This window comes from Suillus plorans (assembly GCF_016647745.1).
Source record: "Suillus plorans strain S12 chromosome Unknown HD556scaffold_9, whole genome shotgun sequence".
NCBI lineage: Eukaryota > Fungi > Basidiomycota > Agaricomycetes > Boletales > Suillaceae > Suillus > Suillus plorans.
The window spans coordinates 160,940-185,691 of record NW_024537393.1 but is presented as its reverse complement, the minus strand read 5'-3'; the positions used below and the strand labels follow the sequence as shown (position 1 = coordinate 185,691).

At 45.0% G+C, this 24,752-nt stretch overlaps 8 protein-coding genes across 8 annotated transcripts; 2 read left to right on the top strand and 6 right to left on the bottom strand.

Annotated features, from left to right (window-relative positions):
- Positions 1-977: 977 nt before the first annotated feature.
- On the top strand, positions 978-2,680 carry HD556DRAFT_1305030 (uncharacterized protein; the record flags this gene model as incomplete). Its single annotated transcript, XM_041299736.1, has 7 exons — positions 978-1,097; positions 1,153-1,207; positions 1,404-1,616; positions 1,832-1,979; positions 2,070-2,196; positions 2,563-2,579; positions 2,635-2,680. 7 exons carry the CDS (start codon positions 978-980, stop codon positions 2,678-2,680), a joined length of 726 nt encoding a protein of 241 aa, XP_041164227.1.
- A 5,585-nt stretch (positions 2,681-8,265) lies between these two features.
- HD556DRAFT_1230328 (uncharacterized protein) lies at positions 8,266-8,427 on the top strand (the record flags this gene model as incomplete). Its single annotated transcript, XM_041297344.1, has 1 exon — positions 8,266-8,427. A coding segment is annotated over one exon (162 nt), but the record flags the coding sequence as incomplete, so codon positions are not given.
- A 152-nt stretch (positions 8,428-8,579) lies between these two features.
- On the bottom strand, positions 8,580-9,188 carry HD556DRAFT_1305029 (uncharacterized protein; the record flags this gene model as incomplete). Its single annotated transcript, XM_041299735.1, has 4 exons — positions 8,580-8,795; positions 8,844-9,041; positions 9,087-9,113; positions 9,165-9,188. The coding sequence occupies 4 exons, from the start codon at positions 9,186-9,188 to the stop codon at positions 8,580-8,582; spliced, it is 465 nt and encodes a 154-aa protein (XP_041164225.1).
- A 2,027-nt stretch (positions 9,189-11,215) lies between these two features.
- HD556DRAFT_1305027 (uncharacterized protein) lies at positions 11,216-14,117 on the bottom strand (the record flags this gene model as incomplete). Its single annotated transcript, XM_041299734.1, has 13 exons — positions 11,216-11,659; positions 11,726-11,850; positions 12,027-12,207; positions 12,277-12,473; positions 12,536-12,619; positions 12,653-12,791; positions 12,826-12,875; positions 13,052-13,127; positions 13,183-13,249; positions 13,276-13,735; positions 13,797-13,914; positions 13,938-14,055; positions 14,104-14,117. The coding sequence occupies 13 exons, from the start codon at positions 14,115-14,117 to the stop codon at positions 11,216-11,218; spliced, it is 2,073 nt and encodes a 690-aa protein (XP_041164224.1).
- An 883-nt stretch (positions 14,118-15,000) lies between these two features.
- On the bottom strand, positions 15,001-15,306 carry HD556DRAFT_1230294 (uncharacterized protein; the record flags this gene model as incomplete). Its single annotated transcript, XM_041297339.1, has 1 exon — positions 15,001-15,306. A coding segment is annotated over one exon (306 nt), but the record flags the coding sequence as incomplete, so codon positions are not given.
- Positions 15,307-19,264, bottom strand: HD556DRAFT_1230306 (uncharacterized protein; the record flags this gene model as incomplete). The annotated part of the gene is made up of 5 exons (XM_041297340.1): positions 15,307-15,463; positions 17,299-17,387; positions 17,450-17,783; positions 18,909-19,101; positions 19,180-19,264. The coding sequence occupies 5 exons, from the start codon at positions 19,262-19,264 to the stop codon at positions 15,307-15,309; spliced, it is 858 nt and encodes a 285-aa protein (XP_041164222.1).
- Positions 19,265-19,273: 9 nt separating this feature from the next.
- HD556DRAFT_1207086 (uncharacterized protein) lies at positions 19,274-19,704 on the bottom strand (the record flags this gene model as incomplete). The annotated part of the gene is made up of 2 exons (XM_041296493.1): positions 19,274-19,553; positions 19,604-19,704. Coding segments are annotated over 2 exons (381 nt in total), but the record flags the coding sequence as incomplete, so codon positions are not given.
- A 787-nt stretch (positions 19,705-20,491) lies between these two features.
- On the bottom strand, positions 20,492-20,908 carry HD556DRAFT_1230311 (uncharacterized protein; the record flags this gene model as incomplete). Its single annotated transcript, XM_041297342.1, has 2 exons — positions 20,492-20,714; positions 20,766-20,908. 2 exons carry the CDS (start codon positions 20,906-20,908, stop codon positions 20,492-20,494), a joined length of 366 nt encoding a protein of 121 aa, XP_041164220.1.
- Between the last annotated feature and the right edge of the window lie 3,844 nt (positions 20,909-24,752).

Sequence of the window (24,752 nt, the reverse complement as noted above, 5' to 3'; positions counted from 1 at the left end):
TTACATAGGACATCAGACCTGAAAATTACCACTACTACTTTCGCCTATAGCACTCCAAAGTTCTACATAAACACTATATATTTCGCATGCCTCCTACTTACTTATTTACCTTTCTACCTCCAAGTAGGAGGAGGTCATTAGATATTCATAGTTCTTCATTGAATTCCGCAAATATCATCCTTTCCTTATCCGAAACACTCCAAAAACATGGACAGTAACCCGCCATTCACTATCCTCAACATTCGTTACATTCCTGACACAAATCCGACATTAATCCGACGTAACCCGATGAAACCCGCTAATCCGAAAACATCGGACCCGACATTTTTACCTTCGGACTTTGTTTCCCGCGCTTCAGGCTATCTTCCTTTTCATATAGCTAATTATTCTAATAGCTTACAGCGAACCTCTTGGGTCAAACACACTTGTCTTGCAAGTATAGCAGACTAGGCTGTGTTAGACCACAACTTTTTATATTGCTAGGTACTTACTTCGTGTAGTGTCCAGCAATTGTTGTCTTGTTACACCGTGTCTGTGCGCACGGCTATGCAGCAAAAGATGATAGATGTTGCACAATGCTGCCTGTTGGAGTCTTCTGCTTACCAGAAGGAGATAGGTATGCAGATCCTGCACTCACACGAGGTCGTCATTGATATCCACGACAAGCACCTTGGCTCATCCAGATGGCCTGACAAAGATGCGGCCATACTGCAAAAAATGCATAACAAGCAAAGCAGACATCATTTATACACCAAGTCACACCATCTGGCAAGAAACATAGGCTGGATCCTGAAGATGACATTGAGATCCTCAGTTTGGTGGCTGGCCTAGATGACCTTGTGTTCTTCCATCAATGATCTCTTCTAGTACTTTGCAAGCCTGTATTCATCTTACACTTACACTTACAATATGTATTATCTTCGTATACAAGCATTGTATAAGTCAACTCGATCTGGTGCCTCCCCAGTGCGCTGGCCATGACAAGCTACTTGGTTGGTACTCAAAAAACAAATATTGTACTCATCACACATCAACCTCAAAGACGCAAACTAGGAACTATCAAGTATATTTTTGGGACTGAGCATGAAGTGTCTGTTGTGTGCATGTCCCTCTCACTATTCACATAGGTACTCTAACAGTGCTTTTGCGCAGGTTCACCAGGAATGGTTATCTAAGCCGGCCAAGGCACGAGGCCGGCCTAGAATTAGTCTGTGTGCGAATAAGCGATGTGGTGCAGCACTTTTTGCTTCTCACCACCATCGCAGTACTCTCTCGTCCTAAGTACTAGGCACTTACCATCCTCTTTTGCATCATTCAGAGATCACATAATGGTCCTCAAGAACCCACATGAGGCCATAAGGCCAGATTTTACTGAAAGCATCAACCAGCTCGCCAACAATTAGTATTGGATGGACTGACTGAAGAACAGGCCACTCACTCACTCGCATCCCTTTGGACTTTGACCAACAACACCAACAAGGCAGTTACAAACGAAAGACAAGAGCGTTTGCAGGAGCTACGTCAACGAGAAGAAGATAAGGAAGAGCAGCGTAACCAAGCCCTTCAGGACGAGGAAGAAGCAGCTTGCTTAGAAGAACGAAAGAAAATAAGCATAAGTATGCACCTTTCTCTCGAGGAAAAGTTCCCTCAGAACCAACTATTCTTCCAGCCCTATACACCACGAGGAAAATTAAAGCAGGAGACTATTGCAAACTGCATGATTTGACCAATCAAGGGCTAGATGACGCCAACAAAAGTGCCCAAATCTCAGAACCAGACGCTCTAGTCATGCTCCCTGCCACAGATAAAATCCATTCCTAGGTTCCTGCAGATGCAGTAAAAGACCCCAAGGTGTCCCCAGTTACCAAAGACGAGCACCTCACCTGGGAAGAATTCAACGAGGCAGCAGCACATATCATCAATTACATGAGAGCTCATGACTGGCCAGTTGAACAAGTCAGCATGTTCATCCAATATTGGTCAGCACTGCAACAGCATCGTTGGAGGCACATTCCGGACCCTCTAAAGCAGCATGCACTGCTACTGTATCAGTCGCAATAGCGCCACAGGTGGCATCTAGCAATCAGCACAGGACAAACATGGAGTCTCGAGGAGATCAATCAAGATCTCCTACTGGAAGCACACAAAGAGCTGTTCAATGAGCAATGCGAGAAACAAACAGTGATGGCAATTCAGGTCAGTACCAAAGTATCATTCGTTTCTAATCTACAAACACTGATTATTCCAACACTACACAAACACCTGCCTTTGTGCTATGACATTGCCTGGTGAAATCGCTCACTTTGTTATCATACGTCGGCCATCACGTGCCGATGACCCCCTGTTCGATGTTGTTGAACAATCACATTCGTCAAAACACATCCTACTCTACTCCCGGCCATTATGTGCCACCCAATGGTCAATCACGACCTCCACACCATCGGCCATCACGTGCCATCTAATGGTCAATCACGACCTTTATACCATCAGCCATCACGTGCCACCCCCCCCTCGATGGTCAATCACTACTTTCATACTCCCTCTTTGACTCTGCCGTTGAAGGTACAACAATTCAGAGAGTGAGTCTGAACAATGTTGGGTCTTGCAGAACCTAGCTGCTATTCGACCCTAAAGGGTTTCTGGACCAGGCTCAAGGCTCAGAGGAGAGGAAATGTCATAAAAACTGCTTAAGACTCAGACTCATACTGGTAACTGGTGAAAAGGTAACTTCCTTATGTAAGCTACAAAAGTGCCAACATAAGGTAAGGTAAAAACAGTCTCTACAAGCCCAGCCAGAAATGAATCCCTACATCTCATGGGAACTTTGAATCATGACTGTCCCCAGTCATCTACCTATGCAAACCAAAGCTAAGCTAAACTAAGAAAACTACTAACCTGGGGGTCCTCAAACACCTTTTGTTTCCTTGACGCGTATGCCAGGTAAACTGCGCCAGTGAGTGAGGGTCAGGGCAATCCAATAAAACGATGACCCCAGCACCTGTTTTCCCTGACATCTCTTGTGCCAGGCGAACCGCATCAGTACTGGGGGACTGGTAAAACGATAAAAACGATAAAATGCGAAGTGGTGGTTGCGCGGATGACGACGGGAAGTAGACGGATAGAAAGAGGCGAATGAGGGCTTCGAAATGAGTATAGGGTCGACTAGGTTTGGTGAAGAACTGAGGGAGATATGAAGGAAATGGTGAAAACATGCGAAAATAGCGAAAACGGCGAGTAGCGAGGGCGCAGGTGGGCGTATCTGGAAGCGGAGTGGATGGATGGAACGCGGCGGTGAATGCGGTCAGAACGCGCCTAAGGCGATGGGCGCGCGATCACAGGGCGACGAGATATAAAGAAAACACAAAAATTGGGGTGAAACAAATGGGGGGAACGCGAAAATGCGGATAGCGAGCGAACAGCTGAGCGTGCGAAGGCGCGGATATGCGCGAATGAAAGCCATGAACGAGGGCTTCAAAACGGGTATAGGGTCTATGGGGTTCCGATGCGAAATGGGCTGGTGAAAGTGCGAAAATGTGTGGAGGTGCAAGAGGGAGGAGGAGGAAGGGGTATGGTGCAGGGCAACAAGGGCTGGTCCTATCAAAAAGCGGCTTGGGGCAATGGACAGAGCCACTGAGGGATGGTAAATGACCAAAAGAGCTAGATGAGACAGGCCTTAGAGCACCCAGAAAACCCTTATCTCTCCTCAACTTCTCAAAAACACCAAAAACTCGATAACTCCACAACTACTGCTCCAAATTCGATGAACCAGGGCTCAAAATGACCGGACGGACGTGGGGAATACGACCCTAAGTTTGCGAGAGATCCGCTCGAAAACCGCGTGAGAAAAACGCTTATCAATGTGCTGGGGAGGAGGAGAAGATGCTGAAAACTTGGGAATATGGGAGAAGCTGGTAATGAATGACTGTGGTAGGATAATAGGCGAATTTGGGGGATGATTGGTGAGCTTAGAGAGCCTAGAAACACAAGAAACCCTCGCGGTGGGCTCCAGTTGAAGGTACAACAATTCAGAGAGTGAGTCTGAACAATGTTGGGTCTTGCAGAACCTAGCTGCTATTCGACCCTAAAGGGTTTCTGGACCAGGCTCAAGGCTCAGAGGAGAGGAAATGTCATAAAAACTGCTTAAGACTCAGACTCATACTGGTAACTGGTGAAAAGGTAACTTCCTTATGTAAGCTACAAAAGTGCCAACATAAGGTAAGGTAAAAACAGTCTCTACAAGCCCAGCCAGAAATGAATCCCTACACCGTGACCAACACACTGTCAATATCCATGGCTATAGCAAGCCACAGCAGCCTATGCGGCAAACAACTACGAGCCGCCGTGCCAGCAACAGCCTGGTGCGGCACCTCAGAAACGCTCTTGGCCAGCAGCAGAGGAGGTATCAGGGAGTAATAAGAAGGTACACACCACTCATGCTCCTCCTCCCTTGGGCCCCCTCCCATGTTGTGCAGTGTGCCTTGGATGCAACCCCCACTGAACTATCAACTGCGCCGCCACCCAAACCTGGGACAAGCAGCACGAAATGTTCGCAGAGTGTATCCGCAAAGCACTGTGGTCCAAAGATGGCAAACAGCTTTGCACAGCATGGCAACGAGAAGAAGGCTGCTCTGCCCCCAAGCATGATGCGCACCACATCTGCTCTGGCTGTGGGGCTACTGTGCATGGAGCCCAGAAATGCCCTTGCGCACAGAAAGCTTCATCCATTGACACCATACAAAGCTGATGCCTGGGAGCATGAGCTACAGAACACGGGAATCCTCAAATGGTTCGCTAAGGTACCAATCAGTTTCTGATCAGGTTTTCACATAGACTTCCCTCATATCTCATCTGTACAAACCCCCCCGAATAAAGTTTCCATTATCGAGTACGAAACTGAATTTAATAACATCATTCAAAAAGAGCTTGTCAAAGGGAGGTACATAGGCCCATTCACAGCAGATGTTCTAGAATTGTTAATAGGACCCTTCCAATCTTCCCCCCTGTCCATCATCCCTAAGCCGGGAAAACCAGGAAAGTTCAGAATCATTCGGAATTTCTCGTTCCCACACGAAACCAATGCATCCTGTCATTACCCATCCATAAATTCGTACATCAATGCGGACGATTTCCCTACAACCTGGGGAAAATTCTCAACGATCTACCAGCTAATCTTGAAACTTCCCCCAGGTTCAGAAGCTGCTACTAGAGACATAGCCAAAGCATATTGTACAGTACCGTTGCACCCATCCCAATGGCAAGCAGGAATAGTTAGAATTTCGGATATGCTGTTCTGTGTGGACACCTGTACAGCCTTTGGAGCCACACCATCAGCAGGTGTTTATGGGCATGTGGCTGATGCAGGCGCAGAAATCTGTTGCCACCGAGGTATCAGCCCACTTAATAAATAGATTGATGACCACATATTCTTCCAAATTCGCCAAGAACATCTAACTACGTACAACGAACAAAGGCTTGCATGGTACCAAATGTTCGCTAAAGCAGGGTTATGTCAAACAGGAGATAGATTATGGTATGGAGACCAGTGTCCAATCAGCGGACAGTTAGAAGAACTCAGTGAGAACTGCATTCACTCCCTTAAGTATCTGTCAAAGACCTCACCGTGGTCCAAAAATGACATGCTTTTCATGTTCTGTCTTCAAGACATTGATAACCTATCCCATGAACTAGGAATAATCTGGGAACTGTTGAAAATGATGTTTGTGTCATTAAGTGTCATGAAAGTTGACAAATATCTCACAGCCATCCACAAATGGAGAAAATGTGTAACACACATTCTAAAGGACATCCAAGAACTGTACGGAAAATTACTCCACGCTTGTGCAGCTGTTCCTCGAGGCCGAGCTTATTTAACAGGGCTCAAAGGAATGCTATCATCTTGTGGAGCCAAGCCTTTCCTTTCACACAGAGCATCAAAGAACATCCCAAGTGAATTAGATTGGTGGTCACTACTACTTCAATTGGGCGGCGTCTCTAGAACTATCTACCCTGCAATTCCACTAACAGACCCTGAGGCATTCTCAGACACAAGCTCAGGCATAGGCATAGGAATTATCATCAAGGGTTGTTGGTGTGCATGGAGACTCATACCGGGGTGGAAAACCCTTAATGGAAAACGGGACATCGGATGGGCGGAGGCAGTGGGCTTCAAGCTCCTTGTATACACTCTTGCCACTCAGCCTAACTCTAGCAGGCGACTCCTTGTGCATGGAGACAATACAGGAGTGGTTGAAGGGTGGTGGAAGAACAGCCACTAAAACGCAGAAGTCAACATCATTTTTTGGTGAGTCCACGAGTTTATTCACAACTTACCCCATCATTTTGAAGTCACTACAAGCTATGTTCCCAGCAGATCCAACCCAGCTGATGAGCCATCCAGAGGCATTTACAGCCCAACCGAACTTCTTCTTCCCCCAATCCCCATTCCAACCGACATTAGCCCTTTCATCATCGACACAACTGAACCTTTGTCCCCAGCCGAACTCTGTCACTTGCATGAAGGCAATTACTCCCTCCCAGCCACTAAACTTATTAACTGCAGCCTCATTTGCCAACAAGCAGCAGAGAGAGCAGCAGCTGCACATTCTGAGGAGGAAGCCATTATTAAAAGAGCCCTCCTCGACGAATGACTCCCAGAGAGTTCCTCGGTTTGGAGTGTCACTACCAAAAGCAAACATGTCAATAATAACCCCCCAAGCCTATCACCCAAACCTTACACTGAACCTTTCCCCTCTCTGCCCACACTGCCCCACTCGAGACAGACTATGACTATGGACCCCTGCAGGGGAAAGTACAAGACAGTCAGCATACGAAACACCAGGAATGCCAAACCATGTAGTATCAGACAAACAACTCAACCACATTCTCGAGGTAATTGGATCTTCATGGGCACAATCCACAAAAGAAGCCTACAGCGGCGGACTACTCGTATTCCATGTATTTTGCAATATGCGGGAGATCAACAAGGACACACAATGTCCTGTAGCTCCAAACCTGCTACTTGAATTCCTGTCCAGTTGCGCAGGAACTGACTCCAGTTCGGCCCTGTCCAATTTCATAGCAGCCATAAAAGTGTGGCATTTGCTGCATGGCAGAGAATGGAAGATCAACCCCCAAGTGCTGAAGACAATCCTGAATGGAGCAGCAGCATGCGCACCTGAGTCATCAAAACTTCCCAAGAGAAACCCAACAACCATAGAGTTTATCACCAATATCCACAATTTCCTTGATCTAAACACCCTGCTAAACGCAGCTGTTTTCGCCTGTTTAACAACAACTTTCTACTGCATAGTAAGGTTAGGAGAATTTACAGTAACAACAATTAAAGAATTCAATCTGAAAAGACACATTACCAGAGGAGACGTTTTGGAAGCACAAGACTGTAACGACCTGCCAGTGACAAAGTTTCAGCTGCCATACACAAAATCAGTGAAGCACAAAGGAGAGAAAATGTTTTGTGCCAGCCAGGATGGTCCCACCGATCCTAAAGCTGTGTTAGAGAATTATCTCTGTGTTAACCAAGCCAATAGCAAGGATCACCTCTTCGTGTGGAGACACCCCAAGGGAATTAGGCCATTGTCGAAGAAGGAATTCTCAAAGAGGTTGTCGAGGGCAACAGCAGCAGCCGGTCTACTGGATCTAAAAGGTCATAGTCTGCACATCAGGGGAACCCTTGAGTATTTGTTGAGGGGCGTACCTTTTGACGTCATCAAGTCAATGGGGTGCTGGTCAAGCAAGGCTTTCACAATATACTTGCAAGACCACGCGCTCATCTTAGCGCCATACATTCAAGCATTGCCGAGTCTCCAACCATTCACTCGATACATGATGTCACCTGTCCGCTAAGACGTCCCAAAAGTGAGTAGATCAGCTCCTGTAAGAATGGAATCAAGCTGCACTGCATGCATCGCCGAACTCCTCAAGTATGGGAACACAGCTCACCTTGATCCTGGGTTCAAACCCATGCTTCTGGCCAGATCAGCCCTTCGGGCTGATGCCCAAACACTCAACACCTGCCTACAGTCTGCTTCATTGAAAGAACCATCAGAACATAGACTCTTTTTCGTAGTACACACCATAGCCAATTGGTCATCATCCACGTCGACTAATGACACTATCTTTCAGAGCGCTAACTCGTCATGAAGTAGATAGACTTGCAGCTTGTCTGGTAGAATGCCTATATGCTGACAGAATGGGTAAGTCAAGCAGGTGGTGGATATTCCAGAAAAGAAGGTTTATGAATTGTAAACTGCTGCATGCCAGGAACTGGCAGCTCATCTGGTAGAACACCTGTATGCTGATGGGATGGGCCAGCCAAGCAAGTGGTGGATGGCATTCCAGAAAAGAAGGTTTGTGAACTGCTGCCCACCAGGAACTGACAACTCGTTTGGTAGAATGCCTGTATGCTGATGGGACGGTCAAGCCAAGCAAGTGATGGATGGCATTCCAGAAAAAAAGGTTCATAAATTGGTTCGTAAATCATAAGGGGTAGGTAATGGGCATCTAATCATTGTATCACTTCCGTTCTCCCTCCTCCTTCTCCAGCTTTTCCTCCTACATCCCTAGATGTGCTCTAAACCCAGAAGATGTTCCATCTCGTCCAACTCCCACCATAACCTGAGCAACACTTCACACCTGTCCTCTACCATCAATGCTAGGAGGTATTTGTCATGACACAACATTTGGATGAGGGGGTGGACAGGACATAGCGCGTGCAGATGGGCTTGTGTGTGTTCCATATCGTCTTGTATGATCTCCTGTGCGTAGTCCCATAGCACCTAGAAACATCATAATTTGCTAACAGAGATGGGCAGCAATGGACTTACTATCATGGATGGTGTTACTGCAAATGTTTCTTGACTGGGTTGGTCCCATACATTTCCAGGGTGCTCAATGTTCCCATCATGATCCTCCAGATCTTGCTCCATGTTCCCAGTGTGCTCCTCTATATCTCCAGCATGCTCCTCCATAGCTCCTCCCTGATCCTGCATGTCGTTTCCAGCTTGTTCCTCCCTATGAAAAGGCTGTTGTAGAATTAGTGTATTCACTCAGGTGGTAGTCTAACTTACATGGTAGTTTTCATTAAGATGAACTTCCTGCAGACGATGCATCAGTCCCCACACGTCATCAGGCTACTGACAACTTACATCATTTGCGTTAAGTTCAGCCATCATTGTTGATTGAAGTAGAATTAGGATTAACATCTGAAGATGAACACATTCAGTTTCGATGAACAGGTCTCTGAAGTCATGTGTCACATATATTCAAACATAAACTATTTATGAATGCGCGACTAATACCTGATGAATGCCCAGCAAGCGCCCAATGAATGCCCATTATATTCTCCTGCTGCTTAAACTTTGCATTTTCTCAATCTCATTTAAGCATAGGGAAAATTCAAAATTTCCCGGAGTGGCAACACACCTGTTATTACATAATATTTTACATCTGCACCTCAAAATTTTGAATTTATCTTTCCATGAAATAGGATTGTAGAAATTTATATTTTTCAGAAGGAAAATTTTTTGAGTATAAAATACACTTCAAATTGGTGTCGAAATAGGTTATTTACTTTGTCATTTTTTCTGTCAGTCGAAATTTGCCATTATCCCAGTGATACAATTCAAAGTACAAATGCCTAACTTGACATTCTCATTTCAATTAAAATCTTACCCAAAGCAAAACTCAGAAACTGGTGTGTGAATGTGATAGGCACGCATCATCAATCATGTGCATGTTTTGTGCTGTTTGTGACGACATACTATGGGTTACAGTTTATTCATTACGGTCCACTATTTCGTGATTTTTGTCTATAGCACTCAATTGTGAAGTAATTGCTTAGCTACTTCACTGGGTATGTTCTATATACTATACTATCATATCCCAAGTGAAATAAAAAAAATATGTTGAGAAATGGTAGAGATCGTGTTTTCAGCATGACAGCAGCAAAAAGCATGATTCAGTGTCACCTGTTGTGGCCGCCGATGTTAGACATTAAATTTAGTAGTGCGTTTCATCCACATCTGGCACCAAGTCATGAACTTCAAGTTCACAATCCATCTATGTATCAATATATACCCACTGACACATCATCATACATTCCCTCAGCAAAATTTTACACATTGTTAACAACTTGCATTTAGCTCTCCGTACATACTGTAGCTCACATATTTACTACTAAGTAGCCTCCGAGTCCTAATCAATTATCATTGAAATTCACGAATCACATGTGCTGAGCGGACTGTAAATTCAGGCCAGTGTGACTGTCCATTACTATTTGTGACATAGGGTGACTCACGAAATCACCTGATTAGCCCAATTAGTAAGCCTCATTAGGCTTAACAATCTCGTGCCTTGCCAACTATACTTAGGCTTGGGTGTAGTAATATCCTGACACCAGCATTAAACCATGCCCCAAATCATCTCATACCTTCTCTACACCACTACGATAGCTAGTGCCTATCCCGCCCCCGCCTTTGATTCCAGCACTTTCCGCAGGTGTGCCCACCTTTGTCATAGCTGTTGATCTAGCGGGTTCTCATGCCTCCTTCCTCACTGCTGCTCACTGCAGACCACCGCTCCCACCTCTACAACCTAGTAGCCACTATCCTGGCCCTCACCATGCTCTATAATGACCACTCCCTTCAAAATGCAGGCACTCAAGTGGTCTGTGCGCCCTTGCAAGTTGCCCCCAGGCACTGCCTGCCTGCCTCCATCATTGTTCTCACCTCCACCTCCTTGTCCCACCAGTTCTGTCGCTCAAGTGGTCTGTGCGCCCTCCCTCCATCATTGTTCTCATCTCCGCCTTCTTGTCCCACCAGTTCCTCATGTCTCGCGGGCAAAGTTACTTCAAGCTCAAGGGCCTCTCCCATTCAGTCATCGCACATGACTTTCGAGGGCGACAGTGCCCATTTTAAGGTAAGTCCTATATATTTTACTATCTATCACTTCCAATGATGTACAGATACCATACGACGATGCAGATCAATACACCATTCTACTTAGGTTTCTATTGGGATATGCTGGGGGGGTGGGGGGCAGAATATTGAACCAGCATTCGAGTATGCAGGGCAACCATATATTTTCAGGTACTTAAGAACTACGTATGCACAAGTCTATTAACATGCTGCCTTCATACTACCTTTGCAAACTGAATGACACATAACTGCAAATTGAAACTATGGAAGCAAGGGAGATCTTACTCCAACAGTGTACTAGGCGTGGGGCCAAACAATCTTTCTAAGTTGGCCAACATGGCATTGCAGTCAAGGGTGTTGAGGTTTATATACTGATCAAAGGACCCAGAAGCACTGAAATTGCTGTCCAAAGGCTGAGGAGATGTGGTATCCAGAAAGGCAGAAGCAGTAGCAACCACAGATGGCGGTGCTGACTCACAAATGGCCTCATCAGATGGTGCTGCTGACTTGTGAATGACCTCATCTCCCTCCGCATCGCTGTTGTCATCACTAATGGTCTCTGCGCTCTTGAACTGCTTGCGCTGAGCAGTAGACTTCCACACCTCTGCATGTTTCTTTCCTTTGTCTGATTGAGGTTGACAACAATGGTCAGCTAGCTCGCTGCTCTCAAGCTTCTCTTCATGCTCCTTATGGAGTTCCTCAAATTCTTCATTACTCAAGGACTTCTAGCACATTGCACCAGACTCCCACTTGCGCAAAAGCATTTGAAGGTCTGGAAGTGCGCTTGATACCTGACTAAGGTTTATAAAAGGAATCTTCTCAGGCCACCCTTCCATGATGACCTGGTAGCATTGAATAACATTGCCGAAATAGTAGACCCATTGCATCTTTGCATGATCATCACCAGTGATTTCTTCTATAGAAAAAAATGATTCAAACCATTGTCAAGAAGCCCAAAAAAAACTACTCATGAAGCTTGCGGTTGATGATGTTGCAGATTTCTGAATGTGTGTCAGAGACACGTTGCTTGTAGTGTTTTGCAGCACCTGAATGAAATTAGCCTGAGAACACAATAGTATGCAGGACACTAACCTTTCATCCCTTGGACCGCAAAACCTTCCATTTTGCTGACTAAATCTTGATTATCAACCTCCATGATGGTACCCATGAAGTTTTTGATGCCTTTGGTGGCAAATGCAATACCACGGAGAGGAAGGTCTGTAGAGCCACGGTGGTGTAGAGAATAGTCTCTGCACCTGTATGACAATGTAGACTGTTGAGCTAGTATTCATGGGGCTGTGTCAGAGAAACAGAAAGAAAAACGAACAGACTCAGAACACACCTCATCTTCCACCACCTTTAAAGTGTGTGTGATATCATTAATCTTTGATTTTGTTGAGGTATGAACACCAGTAGTCTTTGTCTCCTTGAATTCAATGAACTCAGTAAGCAGTTTGTCTTGTTCCCCCTTTGAGAGGGCAAAGTATTCATCCTTGTTATCATGTATGAGTGATTGGAGCGCAGCTTTACCTAGGCTATCTGAAAAAAAATCATCCGTGAGCACAATGAAGCATGACAGTGTGATAATAAAATAAACTCACGGTTCTCTTTGTCCTTGTTCTTCTTCCAACAGAATGTGTTCCATAGATTGAGCTTTAAGCATTTTGACTGAATAGGTCCACAACCTATGTATAGATTATTTTGAACACAGCGGATACTTTTATGATGGGAAGTAGTAATATTTTTCATAGTGTTGTCCAGTTGCTTCCAAGCATTGTCTAAAGTGTTCTTGAATCGAAGGGACTTAGCACATCGGTCGAGCCTAAGAGCAGTGCAAGCTTCCTTGCTAAGCACAATCTTGGGACGTTGATGAACAGGTGGCTGAACTCACCTCGTGCTTGAACTGCGTTTCTGAGAACAAAAGGACTGGGTAACCATTGGCTATGAGGGAAGCAGTAGAGACCAGTTAGCAATAAATGGTCAAGTTTTGATTCAGCTATTTAATGCACCAAGGATGTGATTTTTTGAAGATCGGCATTCTCGAGTGTAAGGTAAAATGACTCATTATTCCATACTAAGCGAGGGCAAAACATTTGAGATCTACAGTAATAACAAACCAAAAAGGTAAAGTGCACATAGCAATACAAGAATGCCGAGAAGCTTGAAGATAGAGGTAAGCCATGATGATCGGTGCTTTGTGGACATTAATATAATTCGCTTCAAAAATTGAGAATGGAAGATAACTAACTTTCAAGCTAGCGGCAACCTCAGGGTTGATGGACCATATACCCACTTGTAGGTCTGCAAGAAGGGCACTGAACAAAATGGCTGCTTTTCATACTTAAGGTCCCATGCCGGTGACCTTAATATGGCCTCCCAACGGCTACTGTGTACGGTTCCAATCAAAGTTCGGAGTTTCAACACATTTTTGTCACCCAAGTTCAGCCAATCAAGTGTGGCATCTGTGTGAGGCCCAATGCTAATAAGCAGCATCCCAAAAGTTGTGGGATCACTAGCGACTTGACTCTGTGTGTGTGTTGCCACCAGTGGGCTAGACTTGGCAAACATATTGGCTGGATGGTGTTGACGGATCTCAGAGTGTGGGGTCAATGGTGTAGTTTTTTTCACAAGTCCAGCAGCCAATTCTCCTCCATGATGAATGGCTACAGAGCTTGAAGAATCTAGAGAGGACTGCATACTGGTGGAAAAGACCTTTGGGGCTTGTGCAGAGCACTGGATGTGAGTTCTTGTGGCAACCATAGGTGCAGGAAGGTGTTGTGGCCCAGTAACACTAATATGAGCTGCAGGGACTTCAGAGCCGTGTTAGCAATGAAACAATGAGATAAACAATGAATTACTTACAGTTCCTACTGGGTTTCATATTTTCAACAATGCAGTGCGCAGCAAAGCGCTGGAGGTGAGGTACTGCAAACTCCTGTGCAAATGCCTGCACCAAGACAGCGACATCTCCGCCAATTCTCTGTGGTGTTTCTTGTAGCTCACGGGGTGTGATATAGATGTCGATAGGAATTTGTTCAGGTGAGATATTTGGGGTCGCTTCACTACCAGTGCATCAAATGATGAGGGATATCCCACCATCCAGGCGGTCTTGCAAAGTGATCTGAAACATATTATGAGGTTTAAGAAAAGAAATATGGGAACAACTGACTGCATCAAAGACATCTTGGAGGGCTGCTTCAACTAGCTTGCTGTGAGTAAGGGTCCGCTCCATCTCATTTCCATTGATTGACCGATTGAAGCCAATGTATGATGGGTGAAGACCCCCTGTGGTCCTCGTCTGGTAATGTGTGCTGTCAATATGAGCATAGTGCCTAAGTAGAGCCCATGCAGCAGCTTGTCACTCATTATTGCTGAAACCTGGTGCAAAGGTAGGAGTACACAAAGTGGCAAGACCTGACATAGTGAAGCGGCTGAATTCCACCAGTTTGGCACCTGGAGGTTTGAAGGGTGGTGGAGAGGAGGTTGGTTTCATGGGCGCAAATTTCTTGATGCTAGGTGCAGCAGAAAAAGGAAGTGCAGGTAAGTTGCAGTTAAAGGGTCTATTAATGCACAATGACTACTAGTCATGGTGTTATTATATACACCGATCGGCAACATTATATCACTATATCTACAAGTGTATGTTACATTATCGCATTTCTATATCTATGAGTGTATGTTACATTACCGCCATTTCTGTATATAAAAGTGTATGCGCAGTTCCATCCACGTCAGCAGTTGTACACTACATTATCACATTTCCGCTAAGTTTCTGACATCATTCATAGAACAATCAATGAATTACAACCAGACATACAAAATACAATACTAATGATCTAAAGGTAAGTAAGAGGTGTCCAAGTGCGGTAGTAGGTTGTGCCCAAGTGTAGTAGTAAGTGGTGCTCCAGTTAGTCGATAATCGACTGTAAATAATTAGCCATATCCCCTGTCAATGTCTCTTGTTCTTCATGATCAATGGCGTCAACATCAGCATCAACATCAGTATACTCAGGATTAACAATGGCCTGGAGATTCACAAGATTGTCAAGTCACCCTGTGAGATACATCAGTATTGAATCCATGTGCTCCAACAAAATGTACCACTGTGGGCAACATCAGCATCATGCGCAAGACATATACCAACACCCCTCACTCCGGAAAAACCTGCAAGTTTCTCAATGTGATCCAATCGGTAGCAATGCACTGCATTGATAGCTGTGCATGAATGGTATTGGCACTGGAGCTCGTGGGCAAGCTGCAGATCTGAAACAAGAATGTCCTGTACAATGGCGGACATCCTGAGCTCTTCATCATGCATGGAGGTGCACAGGCATAGAACTTCAACATTCAGATGAGTGATTTCCTCATGTGCTCAGCAAAGCTTGAAGAATTTGGTAGTTGTTTCTCGATGACCTGGCTTCGACCAATCACTGGTTCGAATATTATTGCGAGAATATCGCAGAAGATCGAATTTGCCTAGAAAACCATAGTCAGCAATATCTTTCCATGAAATCTTTGGTTGCGGTGACCTGCACCAAACTGGTTGCATACCTTCTCAGGTGGTGATGCCCTACATGTGAATACATATTCATAACAGCACAAGATTTGAATCATGCACTTGATGAGATAGAAGAAAGATTACGGGATATTCAGCAGGAAGATTTTCAAGCAGAACTTCCACCTATGCCTCGAAATCATATCATGACTGACCCATTACGATACCCTTTCCCTAATACAGAAGATGAACTGAGCTTAGCTAGTTCTTGAAATACCCCCTCCCCCTGAACATTTGCAATCGGGGACGATTGATTTCTCAGTTTCCAATAGATGACCTGCACCAAACTGGTTCGGTGCATGGATGACTAATACTCTCCTAAGAGCCCTATACCCTATGAAATCATTTTCCCTGTGATCTGAAGTCAGACCGAGGCTAAGGGAATATTTTTCGCTCTTTTTCACTTTTGCGAGTTTGCATGCAAGCAGACTGAATATTTTAGTACATTTAATTCTGCAATGAGTTTTGCTTAGTCAGCCATGGTGATGACCCAGACAAAAATCCCGCACATGTCAGGTGACTGTGAAAAATATTTCCCACATATGTTGTCCTGGAAAAACATTAGTAAAACCCTAAATACTAGGCTCACGTCATTTTCACCATCCAAACAAAGCAAAGAAAAGACACACATACAAAGGATTCACATCATGTGACATTTCTTACTCTCTTTCTGGACTTGTCATCAGGAGCTGGATAGGTCACATGACTAGCAACAAACCAGGATGACTTAGCAAAATACCCAATGACTCATTATGACTCATTATGACTCACTATGACTCTTGATGACTCTTGAATATACTAGTAGCACAGCCACATTATTTGTGTATATAATGACCCCACTTTTGAAATAATAAAAGCAACCAAGTGGGAGTTTTCAGCCCATCAAACATTAAGTTGTGAGTAAGGTGTGATAAGTGTCAGCATCAGTGTCAAGAACTGTTCAAGACTGAGAGGAACATTCTCAAGAGACAGTAATACTGCAAGCTCATCATACTAAACGACTAGCTGTGAGCTCACTGTGTGCAACAACCAGCAAGCAAGGTACAGCCACAGTTTTATTCGAATTTCTATTCTTCTTTTTCTTTTCTTTTCTCTTTTGTTTTACTTTCACCAGCCTTTGGTGTTCTTTTTCCAAAAAGCATATTTCAAAATATTCATGTTGTCTCTACGTCCACCTAAGACTCAGAGTAGCTTAGTGGGGAGACTTAAGGGATTGATAGTGAAGCTTGACCTCACTCATCTGAGTAGTGATACTGAGCCAAGGTTTTCTGTGCCTGCTAGGCTTTAGCTGTTGAAGAGGGGACTTGGTAGTAAATCCAAGGACATCTGTTCCTGAGTCTGTTTGAATACTCAAAGTGAGTTCCTTGACAGCAGGTTCAATATTGAGCTAAGAGTTCTACAATAAAGCATTGGACTAGTCTTGACCTTTGATTCTACCTGTTTTGTGCTGAGGCGGTTGATCATTGTAATTCCACACCATTCTTTTTTTGGAGTACAGTTTGGTAAGAGGCACTGTTGTTGATAGGAAGCTCGAGGGAGAGCTTTCTATTTCTTTGGTTACTGCCATACTGTCGGGTTGACCATTATTTGTTTGTTTGTTTGTTTGTTTCTGTCAAGTCCATAGATTGGATTGACCATCGTATTTACTGATCTTGCAGAAGTACCTTTAGCTGAACGTACTTTGGGTAGTATACAACTAGCCACCCACGAATGACCATGTTATCAGTCATTGGTATTTGTCTGAATCACTGACCATGGAGATATTTGTTTTTATAGGTGTTTATCTATAGATCATCTATCTAAGAAGACAGCGGTGGCTTGAGTGCTACGGCTTGAGTGTTGTACCAATTAATTGCATCACGGATCACATCCGAACAACGTTGTAGAGCCTTTCCAATCTGCTACCATAGCTTGTACCCTATCAAAAAATCATTTTTAGTGTATGTATTTTGACATAAACAAACTTGCCTGTTCCCAATAATGATAGTTTTGAGAGTTTGAACAGCCTCATCACAATGAGGCGCTCTAGCTCATCTAGGGCAGTGCAATACTTGCCCAGGGTTGCTTCCTCCTTGAAATGCTGGTACTCCGGTCCGCCAATCTCCCACCGCTGATCAACAACCAATTGAACCTCAATGTGCGCAACAAGCGCCTCAGCATTCTGTAACTTAGTGTAGGAAGTGTCAACTTGAATGTGAGCTTGTGTGAGGGCACTATTGATTTGCTCCAAGCTACCAGTGGGAATACTAGTAAGGGCATTGTTGCCAACTTCGCGGGCTGCATCCCAATCGGTTCTAGATCAATCAAATTATCAAAGTGTTAAGACCGTGCACAAAGGGTAGGACTGATTCCGAGGGGCTTGGCTTCAGCTCGTGCGCTGCGCCCCTTACCCGAGTATGTGCCCTTAATTTCAGAATGATGTCCAAAGAAAGTCCAAGAATGTCCGAAGGACGTCCGAAGCGTGGGAAAGTTCGGAAGGACTTTCTGGACGAGTGCAAGTAACTTCTGGACGAGTGCAGGAAAGTTCCGGAAATTACGATGAGGTTTCGTCCTGATACGGATATGTGTAATGGCTACTTAGGACAAGTCCTAAGTAGAAGCAAACAGAGGAAAGGCTGCAAGGACAAAGTCCGAAGCAGAATAGGTCCGGAGGACCATGGGAAAGTTTCGGACGAACGTCCGGAAACTTTGGAGGATCGGATGAGCGGATAAGCGGAGTTCTGGCCTAGGGAATTTCTCCCTAGGCCCGAGATGGATATTGACTAAGTCGATAGACTAGAACTGATGTGAGGACTTAGAGTGAGATCTAGTGTGAGGACTAATATGATATTCAGACTGAGGAACTACAGGACATATACAAGAGTTTATATACTAAGGAAATAACGGAAAGATCAGTAAGCAAGCGTCTGAGGCTATGTATGAAGCATAAGCAAAGTTATCAAGCGCGAGTCGGAAATGAAGCATAGGATAACGGATCAGTAAGCGTACCGGTAGTAAGTATAACTGAGATACCGAGGACAAGGAATACCGAATAGAGGAATAGGTTGTGTTAACGTTATATGCACAGGAAATGAATTAGGAAGCTTATCATATATCGGATCGGATCAGACCGGACCGGACCGGATGTCCGGACAAGAAGCGTGGATATACGGGATATGATATTAGGGCAATAGGACAAAGGATGAATGATGCAGGCTAGCTGCGGAGGTATGGAGGTCCGATGTACGGAGGTAAAGGGATCTGGACATGGATGCGCGGATGTGGATGTGCAGAGGTGCAGGGATCCGGATGGGTAGAGGACTGGAGACATGGATAGGGCATCCGAAGGTCCGGATGAGGCGTGGGAACATTATCGGATGTAGGTCCGGAATACGGGATATGACACAAAGCCTTAATTACGGTATGGAAGCTTTACTTACCGTAGTTCTGCGAGCTCGTCAAGGACCTCAACATAGTGTATGCAGAGCTGGTCTCTAACTGGTGGCAGCTTCAAACTGTCTAAGTGATCATATTCTTCTTTGTAAAATTGATAAAAGTCTTCATCAGTCAGAGATAACTCAGCCTTGATGGTCACGAGCTCGGCAGTGAGTGTCTGAATCGATTTCAATGCTTCTCGATAATGGTTCCAAATAAAATTGCCTGAACAAATCATTATTTGCATAATCGAAAGACTTGAAAAAAAATACACACCCAGCGTGGCATACTTATCAGCATCCCAGAATGAAAAATGCTCCTCAATAGTCTGGTGCTGGTGGAATGGACTTGCATGTCTCATACTACAAGCAAGCTCATTTGATGATGAGACAATATGCTCACACCCTTTGCCCTCAGTGTGTCCAATTCCCGGAATGTACATGGGATGCCAGTTGAGCTGGCATCTACGATTATGAGTGTGTCCATGAAATGCGCCCATCATGAGCCGAAAGTCCAATTCATGTGCTTGTGTACCCAAGGAACTATTACTTAGTGTCTTCGAAAATGTGCACCCGATGTCATAGGCACATCCTCCATTCTTCCCATATACTGCAAGGAGCTTTTTGATTATGGCTAGTGGATATTTTGCCCTGTTAAATTAGCTCAGTAGCAGCAAAGATGAATTGAGAAATTACTTAACAATTCCCTGCTCTGGATCATGTCACAGGCTAGAAGAACAAACCGATGACGACATGCTGCAATAAAAATGCCTGATTCATCAAATACTGAAAACATTTTTTTACAAGTTTTGGGTCCAGCATTGCGCCAGCGGTTGACACACATGAATGTCCCACCAGCTTTAGTTCCGACTGTGTCATACATCCAGTTATCATTGTTCGACTCTCTCTGCAGGGCATTGTCAGACTGTAGTTGCATGAAGAGAAACATCTTACTTCTCGTGTCCTTACTTCATCCTTGAACCTGTCTACATCGCAGGCATCAAGCCAGTAGTCAGACCATGCCTTATGAGAATCCAGGCGCCTTTTGAGCTGTAAATTGTCAAGTCCCACCATTTCAAACTGTTATTGCCATCGATAGATACCAGCCAATCAAATTCTAGTGCTGGCTCATCCTCCAGCTTATAGAAGCAAGCTGGGCCTAAATTGAGCATGTGCCAATGCGGTGTGTCATGTTTGAGCACCATGCAAAGCCGCTGATTCACATGGTGAAGGATTTCTAAATAAATGTCATAAGCAACTGAGAGTTGTACACTGAGGTACAGTCGGTAGGGAATCTTATGACAACATCATTAGCTAAGCCAAAAAGAGTTGTGTGGACGTACATCATGAAGGAAACATAGAGATTTGACTTGGGCTTGAATGCTGAACCTAGGACAAGAGCGATGGATTTGACAGTAGGTGGCAAGAGTGCGCAGTGATACAGTAACTGTTGGATAGATTGGTGCGCACCCGATGTAGCCATGATATATCAATGTCTCATTGGGGTATTTGTGGAGGGGCCATGATCAAAGTGAGGAGTAGCTTCGTTCTGCAAATAAATTAGGGCATATAGAAGTGGAAAATCCATTTTACATACTGAAGAGATCAATGAGTTCTATGTTAGTCAGTGAAACACTGGGAGAATCGTCTAAAGGTGGTTCCAGAAGCTCATCCTCCAAGATTGGCATGCCATCTCCAGAATCACAAGAATGGTAGTCGAGGTAAGCGTTCACAAGCAAGTCCAGCTGAAGATGCCAGTGTTCAGTTTGATTTTCTGTTCGGTCCTGTCGAGTGCGGAGATCAACATAGTGACTGGTGGATGGCATGAGCAAGAAGGTGTAGAGTTAGGAAAGTGATACATACTAGCCACTGACGTCCGCTATTTGCTCAGTGAGTCCTTCGAAGGCTTCATATTCTCCACCTGCATGACTCATGTCCATCCCTTCCTCTCCTGGAGGTGCAGTGCATGGTAGTCCATCAATATCCATTCCACAGTTGACCATCATATCCTCCACCAACTGACAATCCTCATTTGGCATCTCTAACATGAGTAATATATGGTTGGTTAGAAGTGAGCAAAGTCAGAATATGAAGAAATACCTAGGATTTCAGCCTGACAGCTTGCATCCACAGCTTCTTTGCGTTGAAACTGCCAGCTAGCTGCCAAGAAATGGGATTGGTGCTGTCGCCCTCGAAAGTCATGTGCGATGACTGAATGGGAGAGGCCCTTGAGCTTGAAGTAACTTTGCCCGCGAGACATGAGGAACTGGTGGGACAAGGAGGCGGAGATGAGAACAATGATGGAGGGAGGGCGCACAGACCACTTGAGCGACAGAACTGGTGGGACAAGGAGGTGGAGGTGAGAACAATGATGGAGGCAGGCAGGCAGTGCCTGGGGGCAACTTGCAAGGGCGCACAGACCACTTGTTAAGACCGTGCACAAAGGGTAGGACTGATTCCGAGGGGCTTGGCTTCAGCTCGTGCGCTGCGCCCCTTACCCGAGTATGTGCCCTTAATTTCAGAATGATGTCCGAAGAAAGTCCAAGGACGTCCGAAGGACATCCGAAGCGCGGGAAAGTTTGGAAGGACTTTCTGGACGAGTGCAAGTAACTTCCGGACGAGTGCGGGAAAGTTCCGGAAATTACGATGAGGTTTCGTCCTGATACGGATACGTGTAATGGCTACTTAGGACAAGTCCTAAGTAGAAGCAAACAGAGGAAAGGCTGCAAGGACAAAGTCCGAAGCAGAATAGGTCCGGAGGACTGCGGGAAAGTTTCGGACGAACGTCCGGAAACTTCGGAGGATCGGATGAGCGGATAAGCGGATGAGCGGATGAGCGGATAAGCGGATAAGCGGAGCTCTGGCCTAGGGAATTTCTCCCTAGGCCCGAGATGGATATTGACTAAGTCGATAGACTAGAACTGATATGAGGACTTAGAGTGAGATCTAGTGCGAGGACTAATATGATATTCAGACTGAGGAACTACAGGACATATACACGAGTTTATATACTAAGGAAATAACGGAAAGATCAGTAAGCAAGCGTCTGAGGCTATGTATGAAGCATAAGCAAAGTTATCAAGCGCGAGTCGGAAATGAAGCATAGGTTAACGGATCAGTAAGCATACCAGTAGTAAGTATGACCGAGATACCGAGGACAAGGAATACCGAATAGAGGAATAGGTTGTGTTAACGTTATATGCACAGGAATTGAATTAGGAAGCTTATCGTATATCGGATCGGATTGGACCGGATTGGACCGGACGTCCGGATGAGACACGTGGATATATGGGATATGACATTAGGGTGATGGGACAGAGGATGACTGATGCAGGCTAGCTGAGGTATGGAGGTAAAGGGATGTGGATGTGGATGTGGATGTGCAGAGGTGCAGGGATCCGGATGGATAGAGGACTGGAGACATGGATAGGGCGTCCGAAGGTCCGGATGAGGCGTGGGAATATTGTCGGATGTAAGTCCGGAATACGGGATATGACACCACTTGAGTGCCTGCATTTTGAAGGGAGTGGTCATTATAGAGCATGGTGAGGGCCAGGATAGTGGCTACTAGGTTGTAGAGGTGGGAGCGATGGTCTGCAGTGAGCAGCAGTGAGGAAGGAGGTGTGAGAACCCACCAGATCAACAGCTATAACAAAGGCAGGCGCACATGTGGAAAGTGCCGGAATCAAAGGCAGGGGTGGGATAGGCACTAGCTATTGTAGTGGTGTAGAGAAGGTATGAGATGATTTGGGGCATGGTTTAATGCTGGTGTCAGGATATTACTACACCCAAGCCTAAGTATGGTTGGCGAGGCACAAGATCATCAAGCCTAATGAGGCTTACTAATTGGGCTAACCAGGTACACAAAATAGTGCATCAGGAAAACCCTCCCAGGGAAAAAATGTTATAATTTTCGCTAAAAGTTCTAATTCAGATAATTCTATCTAATTACAAGAATTAGGAATAAAATTGCTAGAAGATGATAATGTGGGATGCAAATATCACAAAATGTCAAGAATTACTTGAATATACAAAAAGTGTATCTATCTAAATACGAATTCAAGCAAAAATCGTTACAATCATCCAGAACCATGGGACGCCCCACCCGATCCCAGCAGCCACCAGTGTTTAGCGCACATGCCTGGCACACGTCAGCGAATGCTGACATGGCTCGAACGTGTGCGGAGGACACTGGAGAGCACCAGAAGAGTGAAAGGAGGGCCAAGACAGGAAGCATGAGATGGAGGGTAGGTTGTAGTGTAAGGCGCAAGAGGTGGTCGTAGTAGCATGCTGCAAGGTTAAAGATAGTAGTAAACGAGAAAAAAAAACATGCGCACCTAGAACAAGCAGTGAACGACTGAGTAAAATTTTGTTGAAGTTCATCATTTGCACATATTTGTTTCACTCATGTGACTGTTTGGTTGATATTGAACCATTTGCATGTATTTGTTTGGCTCGCATGACTTTGGTTTGAAAACTTTTTGAACTTCCAATGTCGATCCTTCATTCCTCAACATTCAATGTTGTCAGCCTCAACCATCAAGCTGATAGGTATGTCTTAGGTTTTTTAAAAAGTTCTATTTAACATTTGTAACTACAAACTAGGTAGTTCAGAGTCGTCCCTCCATGCTCGTCATTGGATTGTGAGTGTGTCAGTCCTTGTTCGAGCAAGAGCCACGCTGATCCAAGTCATTCCCCGCTGCTCGCAGGAAGTGAGTGTGTTAATCCTCATTCCAGCAAGAGCCATGCTGATCCAAGTCATTGTTTGCTGTTTGCAGCGGGTGAGTGCGTCGATCATTGTTCAAGCAACTGCCACCCTGATCCAAGTCATTGTCTGCTGTTCATAGGAAGTGAGTGCATCGATCATTGTTCAAGCAACCGCCATGCTGATTCCAAGTCGTTATCCGCCGCTCGCAGGAAGTGAGTGCATCAATCGTTGTTCGAGCAACCGCCACACTGATACAAGTCGTTGTCTGCCATTCACAGGAAGTGAGTGTGTTGATGGTCGTTCGAGCAACTGCCACACTGATACAAGTTGTTGTCCACTGTTCGCAGGAAGTGAGTGTGTCAAACCTCCTCTGAGCTTGAGCCATGCTGATCCAGGTTGTTGTCTGCTGTTCGCAGTGGGTGAGTGTGTTAATCCTCCTTCGAGCTCGAGCCATGCTGATCGACAATGTCGTCCACCATTTGCAGTGTGTTGATCCTCCTTCCAGGGGTTGCCATACGTCCTTTCTATAAATCCACTCGCGTGTTTCACTAATGTAGCTTTATTAGCTTATGCTCATCCACACATATTCACACTTATATGTGCTTGTCCACACTCGTTCTTGCTGCAACAGGTATGGCTTTGCTTTATCTAAGCCAAGGATTAGGCACCCTTGGCAGCACTTTGAAGATGTTCCCACATACTGTTAGACCCCATTATTATGTAGGAATTATATGGTCTGAGAGACACCCTCCTCCAGGAGGCTGCTCCCTAGTTTTATAGGGCTGAGTAGATCTCCCTCGAGAGGATAAATGCTGACCCTCGTGGCAGAGGGTGAGGGTAGCTTCCTGGTATGTTCCCTGGAGAGCCTCAACATAGCACTTCTCCATATGCTCACCACCTGTCCCGCGATGTTGACAAGTATGATAGTGGATGTGTTGTAGAGCCTCTTGAATCTATATGTTTTCCATACTTCTGTATTCCGCTTTGAAAGCTTTATTTTATTTTTCTCTCCCATTCTTATTGCACAAACAAGTTATTCAGACACAACAGCATGCATTGACTAATACAACAACAAGAACAAGGTAATCAACAACAGTAAAGTCAGATGTGGAGGCTCGAAAGGTACATGGTGATATACAATA